General features: G+C 49.8%; 1 protein-coding gene across 1 annotated transcript in view; it reads right to left on the bottom strand.

Annotated features, from left to right (window-relative positions):
- RASGRF1 (Ras protein-specific guanine nucleotide-releasing factor 1) overlaps nucleotides 1–9996 on the bottom strand; it is a 137576-nt gene that overhangs the window by 54218 nt on the left and 73362 nt on the right. Inside the window, exons 7-10 of the mRNA XM_006870897.1 lie at nucleotides 9178–9371; nucleotides 8521–8630; nucleotides 4030–4148; nucleotides 765–925 (exon numbers count right to left, since the gene is read on the bottom strand). Of these exons, the coding sequence (XP_006870959.1) occupies nucleotides 765–925; nucleotides 4030–4148; nucleotides 8521–8630; nucleotides 9178–9371 (584 nt within the window). The remainder of the gene's footprint in view (nucleotides 1–764; nucleotides 926–4029; nucleotides 4149–8520; nucleotides 8631–9177; nucleotides 9372–9996) is intronic.

The raw sequence follows: 9996 nt of genomic DNA on the forward strand, positions 1-9996 counted from the left end.
AAAGGCCTGGGTGTCTGTGAGGAAGCAGGAAATGCAAACAAACACATTGAGGTGGAGCCTATCAGGCTTCATTGCAACTCTAGAGGACAGAGTAGAACTGTCTCGTAGGTTTCCAACATTGTTCTCCCATGCAGTGGCTGGTGGGTTTGAACTGCCGACCTTGTGGTTTAGCACCTAACCACTGGCTCCACTAGGGCTCCTTGAGGAAGCAGGAGGGCATGCTTACATGACTTCATGTTTTGGGAAGGGTGGATGGGTTAGCTGAGTACGTGGGGTCTCCTGAAGGTCCCAGGTGGGCTCTGAGTGTGAACAACTGTACCACCTCCAGGCATTGTCCAGTCGGCTGGGGGCAGTGCTCCTGTGTTGGTTCAGGAGAGACTATTTGAGCACTGGAGGGGGCCTGTGTGAGCTGCTTTGGTTGGATATGAGAGAAAAGCTCAGGAGGGATAAGTCTCTGCCCTGTCCTTTCCAACTCCCCATAACACACACACATACAAAGACATAGGTACAGAGACCCCACAGACACACACATCATGGGACTTTTAGGGGATTGTCCAGATCTCTGGCTTCTCTGGCCCAAGCTCCACACTATAACAGAGTCCCTTAGAAGGCCTCCCCTTTCCTGTGATTCTTCCAGGGACAATCAGTCAGTGATCTGTTCATACCAATCAGCCACTTAACCTAGTGTGTGCATGTGTGTATGTGTGTACGCACACGTGCTCACGTGTCTCTGACACCCATGTCCATCACAGCTGATGCCTTACCTTGGTCAGGTGAAGTTTCCCGCCGGAGCCTCTGGTGCAGATAATGAGATGTTTAGAGAACAGGAAACATTGCCGCTCGCCCTCCTTTTTCAGTGACAGAGACCCCAGGCGTCCTCTGGTGATCTTACCCTTTTCAGACATAGGCACCTGGATGAGGGAACCTGTGGGGGAAGAGGGGAGGCCCTAAGCCCATCTCCAAGGACTCTGCCTCTGATCTGGCTTTGAGGTTGAATGTGGAGGCTGAGACAGTAGCCGCAGTGTTGGTGGGACAAGGCAATCCTATTTCTTGGTAATAGATATGCCCTCAGACACTCCTTCCAGCCCTCCTCAGGACTAGATGGTGGGGGAACGAGTAGAGAAACTTCATGCAGGACCCCTTGACTTCCCAGTCAAGGGACAGGGTCTTAGGAAGAAAAGGAACCCTAAAGGTTGAGAATGAAGGGCTTTGGGGGCCACAGGAGGCTGCCACATGCAACCAGGGCAGGCATCACCAATCGATGAACGCACTCTTTCCTAGACTCCAATAGAGCACCAGCACCGGTTCCAGGAAGATGTTACTAAGCCGACTAGGTGCCTGTGAGGATATCCGTTTGCTATACTTGCTCTGGAATCCTTATCCCTAATACACATTTGATGGACCTCCTTTTCCCACTTAAAATCCTTCAATAGCTTCTCATTGACCCCAGGATATGAGCATTCAAGACTCGCAGCTGTCTGGCTCAGGCCCAACTCCCCAGACTCTCTCTTGCCCTCTTCGCCCTTTTCTGTCCCAAGCCTAGTCCTAGGTCAGTTACCTGTGGCTCCCTGAATGCTGCTTCTCAGTCTGGAACATTCTTCTTTCTCTTCACCTGCCCAGGGAACTCCTACATATACTTCCAGACCCCACTGCAGTGTCCCAGCTCCCCTGCCCTTCTCTGGGTCACCACACCACCTCCTGCTGATGTCCTGGAACACTTTCCTACATTCATCTCGCTAGGACTCTCTCTCACTACAGTTTGCTTCTGGAAGTTGAGGCTGGATCTGGGTGTCTCTGGAGTCCTGAGTACGGTCTTGCATGAATGGGGCAGTCATTGGTGTTTGTTATTGGGTTTGGATAGCTGATGGCTTCGTCCCAGGATTTCTCCATGGGAGTAAGTGAGGAGACTGTTGTCATGGTGACAGAAACACCTTTCCCGTGCTGCTCCCAGCCTGGGTCTCAGGGTTTGTTTGGCTAAAACCTCATCTCCAGGTCCCATGGGAAGTGAGGAAATGCATTGGTTCAGGGGATGCCGCAGATTCCTGTTTTATGGAAGTGATTCCTTTAAGGTGACTTCCAAGCCAAGTCCATTGGGGTTTCTTTTGTTGTTGCTATTAAATGCAGTAGCGTAGTGGTTACGAATCGGGCTGCGAATCTTAAGGTCAGCGGCTCGAAACTACCAGCTGCTCCGCGGGAGAAAGATGAGGCTTTCTACTCCCGTAAAGATTTACACCCTCGGAAACCCTATACAGGGTCGCTATGGGTCGGAACCGACTCAACGGCACATAACAACAACAACAACAACAACAACATTAAATGCAGTAGAGTCAGTTCTGACTCACAGTGGCCCTGTATAAGTTTCTGAGGAGTGGCTAATGGGTGTGAACCACCAATCTCTTGGTTCAAACCGACCTTGTGGTCCAACACTTATTCTTCAGTGATGTGCCAAAACTCTAGGATTTTCTTTGGTGGTGGTGGTGTTGTGCTATGAAGTTGGTTCTGACTCGTAGAGATCCTGCATAGGGTTTCTGAGGCTATAAATCTTTACTGGAGCAGAAAGCAGAAGAGCTGGTAATTTTGAACTGCTGGTCTTGAGGTTAGCAGCCCGACTCGGAACCATAACGCTACCAGAGCTCCGTAGGGTTTTCTTTAGTGGGACGTTTAAAGCACCACGTGGGGCCACCTCTGCATAGAAAGCTCAGGGTCAGCTAGGACACAGGCAGAGCTGGTTCTGGGTTTTGCAGGATTCAGGATGGGCCTTAGGAAAGAGCAGAGTGGCTGCACCCAGGGGCTAGGGACAAAACTCCCAGGACACAATCCTTGCTCAGGACAGCAGGGACCTGAGGCAACTGTACAGACCATTAGGGGGCACTGGGAGGTCTTTCTAGTCAGAGTCCCCGGATTAGAGGAAGGTCCCTGGGGGGTGCTAATGGTTTGTGTTTGACTCCTGGTGTAAGCACTGGACTGCTAACCTCAAGGTTAGTGGTTCGAATCTTGGAAACTCTTTACTGGATCGCTATGAGTCGGAACCCACTTAACAGCACATAACAACAACAACAACAACAACAACTAACTGAAAGGTTGACCGTTTGAACCCACCCTGTGGCACCACAGAACAAAGGCCTGGCAGCCGTTTTCTGTGAAGATTACAGGCAAGAAAACCCCACATGGAACAACTCTACTCTGTAAATCTTAGGGTCACTGTGAGTCACAATCAACTTGGTAGCAACAAGTTAGATAGAAGGGGCTTGGGGGTTCCATTCTGAGGCCAGAGGTCACCTCTGAGGCATTCAAGTAGAAGCTGAGTTATGTACAGAACATGGAATTTGAACAGCTGAACTTTAAGTAAATCCCAGCTCTCAAGTCCATAGTTGTGTGTCTTCAGTGCCCTTGTCACAAAGAACTTCTACTCATTTCTCTCAATACTGTGTCACCTTAACGCTCGCTGCTCACAGAAGATGAGGCTGGAAGGGGTGGGAGGGGACTTTCCATCCATAAGAACAACTGTGAACACGGTAGACAGACACTCAAAGGACAGAAGAACTAACTCAACACCAACTTCCTCTCAGGCACTGAAAACACTTGTGATTCACTGGGTAAGAGCCAATTGTTGCCTAACTTCCATCCTCTGCCCTTACTTTCTTCCCCCAAAAGAACATGCCAGTGTTTACTATGACATACAATAGACTAACCAAGGCCATCTGGGTAGAGTTATGCTTACATCTGGAGAGAAGGAAACTGAAAACCAATAATATCTCATCTATATATAGATACGGTGTCCTGGTGTGGTGTTGTGGGATAAAGCATGGATGGTTCAAACTCACCAGCCACTCCTTGGAAACCCTATACAGGGTTGTTATGAGTCGGTACAGACTTGACAGCACTTAACAACAACATATGTATAGATACTGACATCTACGTATAGTATCTTTTTGCCAGCAGCCAGGGTATATTCTGCATTCTCAATGGCAGGCTTAACCAACCAGTGGGGCCCACCTGGCGAGGACCGGCAGGGTGCTGGGGCCCTACCTTGTCTCACAAAGGTCTGGCTGGTGTCTAGAAGAATCTCACAGCCCTCGATGATCATACGCTCGATGGCCAGGTTCTTCCGGATGTTCTCTGTCTCGCTTACTTCATCATGCATGATCCTGTGGGGACAGGAAGTACACAGCACTGTCAGAGATTGGCTGTCCCCACTGCCCAGGGAGGAGGGAATGCTGAGTCTCTGACATGCATCTAGGGGCCCACTGTGTGCTAGCTACTGTACAGGTGCGATCTCATTTTATTTATCTGTCAGTCCAAAGAAGGCAGGTATTTGTGTTTCAGAGAAAACAAAAAAAGGTTAGGAAGTTGGAAGCAGGCCTCTCGTGAAGAACAGAGAGATCAAGACCTGCGTCAGCACTGCGAAGGAGATGGGGTTACAGGTGAGACATCTGTACATCCACTACTCACCATAATGATTCCATCCATAGAATTACACAAGTTCATTCCTGCCGCAGGGCCTTTGCACTTACGGTTCCCTTTCTCTAGCTTTCCCTAGATCTTTATGTGTATGTGTGTGTGTCTTTAAATTGCTATTTGGAACCTTAGAATGGTCTGTTTTTAAAACTCCAGGAAATCTAGTTGGCTCCAGCAGGTCTGAGAGAAAAGCAGGACACAGTCTGCCCTTGATCTGACTTGTCAGATTTGTTCTTATCTTGACTACTGCAGGGAGCTCTGGTGAACTGTGGGGTAAATATTGAACGGCTACCTGGAGTCCTGGTGTGGCGCAGTGGGTTAATGCGCCAGACTGCAAAGCCATTTAAACTGCAAGGACTGTGGTTCAAGCTCACCAGCTGCTCCTCGGAAACCCTATACAGGGTCGCTATGGGTCGGAATTGACTCGATGGCACTTAACAACAACTGAAAGATTGGCAGTTCAAATCCACTAGCCACTCTGTGGGAGAAAACTGAGACAGCATGCCTCTGTAAAGATTTACAGCCTCAGAAACCCCACGGAGCAGTTTTTCCCTGTCTGGTAGGGTCGCTAGGAGTTGGAATTGACTCATGGCAATGGGTGTGGTTTTGACGGATGCAACAATCCTCCTGTCCAGAAGGTGGAGCCATTTGACTGTTGTTGTCTTGTGTTTTTGTTAAAAAAATATTTTAAAATCATCAAGATTAAGTGTGAAGCCCTGTTGCTGAATCCTGTGGGTTTCCAAGAGTCTCACAAAAGGGGTGAATGGTATTTTGGGTCCTCTGGCAAAGGTAGGTCACCGATTCCAAAGCAAAACACAAAACTATCTGTTGGCTCCTGACTGAAATCCCATTAACAAAGACTACCAAGCGGGCTGGTTAACATGTTCCCAGGTTTCCACTTTCACTCTTAGACACTTTTCAATTTCGACACAGACAAGGAGAGCAAACACTGGCGGGGCTGTATCTATCGGTCGGAATCAGTGTGACATTGAGTAACCGACATAACCGCTTCGATCCTTAGTTTTCTCATCTGTACAATGTTGCGGAAAGGCGTGTGACTCCAGACTTGTGTTCTTTCACCATACTTACTCAATCTGTATGCTGAGAAAATAATTTGAGAAGCTGGATTATATGAAGATTGGAGGAAGACTCATTAACAACCTGCAATATGCAGACAATGCAATCTTGCTTGCTTAAAGTGAAGAGCACTTAAAATATTTAATGATGAAGGTTAAAGACCATAGCCTTCGATATGAGTTGCACCTCAATGTAAAGCAAACAAAAATCCTCACCACTGGACTAATAAATAACATCTGTATAAATGGAGAAAAGACTGAAGTTGTCAAAGACTTCATTTTGTACGGATCAACCATCAACACTCACGGAAGCTGCAGCCAAGAAATCACACAACATATTGCATTAGGCAGATCTGCTGCACAAGACCTCTTTAAAGTGTTGAAGAGCAAAGATGTCAGTTTGAGGACTAAATTTGAGGACTAAGGTGCACCTGACGCAAGCCATGGTATTTTCAATAACCTCATATGCATGTGAAAGTTGGATAGTGAATAAGAAAGACTGTAGAAGGATTGATACATATGAGTTATGGTGTTGGAGGAGAATATTAAAAGTACCATGGACTGCCAAAAGAACAAACCAATCTGTGTCAGAAGACGTAAAGCCAGAATGCTCCTTAGATGCCAGGATGACCAGACTTTGTGTCTCATACTTCTGACATAGTATCAAAAGGGGCAAGTCACTGGTGAAGGACATCATGTTTGGTAAAGTGGAGGGTCAGAAAACAAGAGGTAGACCCCCAATAAGCTGGATTGGCACAGTGGCAGCAGCAATGGGCTCCTATGTAGCAGTGATGGTGAGGTTGGCCAGGACCGGGCAGCATTTCATTCTGTAGTGCATAGGGTTGCTATGAGTTGGTGCCAACTCGATGGTACATAATAGCTACAACAACAAAAATGTTGTAAGGATAGAAAAGAATGTATTTCATGTGTCTGGTCCAATTCCTGGCCCATGATAGATGCTTGAGTTGAGGGTAGTAATCATCAGTTGCCAAAGGATTATCATCAATTATTTTTTTCTGATTTAGGACATGTATTGTAGATTTAAATTCGCTAGACTGGAGTGTGGGGGCATTTAGATGGGGTCTTTTCTTCAAGGTTCTCAGTCCCACCCTTACCCCTCCCTCAGAAGCCTAGTCCCTAGCCTCCCCAGCCCCTCGTCAGCCTTCTTTTGGAATGGGTGTCCCAGAGGAGACACCTTCCAGGTCAGATGCTCATTTCCTGGAGGTGTGCTCAGTTTTGGAAGCTGCTAAGGGTGATAAGAGCATTTTTTCTGATCAGGATTTCATGGGCCTCTAACTGAGTAACTTAGAAGAAAAACCTTGCTTCTGAAAGATCACAGCCTTTCAAAAGCCTCTGGAGTGTGGTTCTACTCTGACGCTCATGGCTCACTAGGAGTGGCATCGCCCTGAAGACAGCTGGTTGGTTGGTGGGTCTCTTGATCAGGTGGGATTTACCTGGGGAGGCTGCATTTGGTGGCCACCTCAGTATCCTGTTAGGTGTGTTTACTATTCCTCCTCACAATGAGTCCCAGAGCCAAGCTGGAGTTTGTTGGGGACCCGTACCCCACATTCATTTACAAGGCTCAGGGAATACTCTTGGGGGAACCAGAAATGATGATTTGGGTTACCCAGGATCTAGGGCTGGGGTTGGTTATCCACTGGTTTCCTGCCAGGATTCCCCCATGGCAGCATGTGAGGAGGATGAGAGGACTGTTGTCATGGTGACAGGAAAGCCTTCTCCTGGGCAGCTAGGGTGGGGTTCAGGGTAGGCATAGGCAGGTGGTTGGATGGGACCAAGGAAAAGCAGGTGGATATATCTAGGACTCAGGGGAAAGGGATTATGATCTTGAGCCAGAAACCTTAGCACCAGGACAGGGCACCCTGCAGTGACGTGGAGTCCTGCTGCCTCAGGGAACCCAAGTCTTCTCCCATGGGGAGGAAAGCTCCCTGGAGCATGTGAGGACTGGGGTGTGTCCCCACAACTGTGTGCCATTCTCAGATCCCATCCCAGTGACATCCGTGCCTAGACCCTCCACTCTGAGGTCTGTGAATGAGCCAGGTCCTGACAGAGTCCTGCTCAGGTCCAGTCTGCTGCCCCTCTGCACAGCCATGGCCAGTCTGATCCTTAGGAAACTGTTTAGGGCATCCTAACCATAGGTTCCTCCTCATCTCTGTCCTCCCCATGGTGGAGATCCACGGCTCAGCCTTTGGTCCTGTCTTTTTCTCTGTAAACTTATGACTTCAGCCAGTTCTGTGACTTTAAGAACAACCCCCTCCCGCCGGCCCCCCCTCCTCAGCTGATGACTCCTTCAACAATGGACTCAGTCACTCAACTTCCCCTTGTCCTCTCCACTCAGACATCTCATCAGCACGTCAAGTTTAGCACACTCCTAAACAAAGCTCCTGGAGTTGCCCTTCCTGCATTTTCACCATCTTGGTGATGGCAAGTCCATCTTCTGGCTGCACAGCCCGAGACTCTGGAGTCACCTTCCACCTCTGATCCATCAGAAACCCTCATGGTCCCACCTTGGAGACACCTTCGGGTCTGAACATGCCTCTCCCTCCACTACTCCCACTTTTGCAACACCCATTGGTGCTGGGGGTTGTTGGAATCCTCGCAGAGGAAGTTCCTCTGTGACTATGTTGTTGTGTGCTGTTGAGTCAGTTCCAACCCATAGTGACCCTATATAGGGTTTCCAAGGAGCGGCTGGTGAGCTTGAACTGTTGACCTTGCTGTTCAAACAGACTTTGCAGTCCAGAGCATTAACCCACAGTGCCATACCAGGACTCTTGTGACTACAGAAGTGGAGAAACAGCAGTTGAAGGACCCTAGTCATCCAGTGATACCATCTTCTGTTTTCTGAAGCCTGGGCACATGTGGGCCCCTCCGCAGACCCCCTCTGGGGCTCCATAATCATCAGTTTAGACACAGGAAGGATTTCCTCCCTGGGCACCAGTCCGGATGTGGGCAGGGACTCTGGGCTCACCTGGACAGTTCCTCCAGTTTGGACTTGGCATAGTCCAGGCTGTTGCGTTCAACGTGCTCATGCGGTGTATGGGCCAGGAGCTCGTGTAACGTCAGGATGTATCTGGGAATCTATGGGTAGCGGAGAGGCCGAGGAGCAGGGAAGAGGCAAAGGAACAGGGACAGAGAAAGAGAGATGGGAGCAGAGGCAAACAGCAAGAGAGGGGCAGAGACAGAGACAGAAAGAAAGACCATGTGAAGCAGGAAAGAGAGATATGCAGAGGGACAGAAAGAGAGAGAGAAGCAGAGAACATTTGTTCAGCCCAGAGAACTTCCATGGTGGGGCTGAAGAAGGGAACAGGCTATAGATGTTTCAACAGGGAGGCTCCCTTAGGGTCTTCTCTGGGGATCGGAGTCCTGAGTTGTGGGCTCTGCCCTGGCACAAGGCAGCGGGACCTGGAGAGTGGGCTCAAACACCAGTAGGGAAAGAGCATCCCGGTGGTCTTCTCCAGGAGCTACCCCTTGCCCTCCCTCACCTGTTCTGTGGACTGTGGCCAGCTTGCCCTCCAGCAGTTAAGACTGGGGGCTGGCCCTAGCGCCATTGCCCCGGCAGCCCTGAGCCAGGGCCTCTATTAGGGACGGTCCCCTCAGGAATGCATGGCTCCCTCCCAGCGGCCACCTGGAACATGGGGTAGGTGAGGAAGGTCTCCAGCGTCCTCTCCTCGCAGTCGGGCTTGGCCTCATAGTGTTTCAGCAGCTTGTCGAAGTCACGGTTCTGCTTGCAGTGGGCCAGGATCTGCAGGCTGTATTGGTGGTTACGGACAAATTCCTGGTAGATGTTGAGCATGGGCAGTAGGATGTCAAACAGGTCAGCTGCAAGGAGGGGACACAGCATCAGTGAGCTCAAGGCTCAGACCCCTGCCCTGAGAGACCCCTGCCTCTGAGCACTGCTACTCCACACTGCCCCCTCAAGGCCAGAGAGGGAACTGTAGCAGCAAGCTGGAGCCTCAGGGTCAGGCACTCGCTCTCCCAGGCGCCAGGTTCATACTTCTTAGCTGGGTCCCCCTCCAAGAATTACTCTCTGCTGAGGGAAGCTGCTTTATCCCAGTCATCCAATGGTTGGTCCATGTGAGGTTATCAAGGCCAGCCCCTTGCCTTAATTTGGGACCTCTCTGAAACCCCACCCTGGCTCCAGAGCTTCTCGTGGGGGGTGCACTGAGGCCTCTGTTGCATAACAACCCAGCTTGTCTCTCTTGTTCATCCTGTTGCCCTAGGTCCACCTCCCACGTGATTGTAGAGAGCACCCCTAATAGGCCTCCATCCCAGCTTCCCCCACCTGGAACACACCTACACCAGCCACAAGAAACCGGGTCTCCTAACTCCTCTATTCCAGGCATCTCCTCCCACACGACACAATCTCCTGTGAGACTCTGCTCCTCCGTCTGTATGTCCCTTCCATCTGTCCCTGACTTACCAGATGTCACTATCATCAGATCTG

This window comes from Chrysochloris asiatica, unplaced genomic scaffold (assembly GCF_000296735.1).
Source record: "Chrysochloris asiatica unplaced genomic scaffold, ChrAsi1.0 scaffold00156, whole genome shotgun sequence".
NCBI classification, from domain to species: Eukaryota; Metazoa; Chordata; class Mammalia; order Afrosoricida; family Chrysochloridae; genus Chrysochloris; species Chrysochloris asiatica.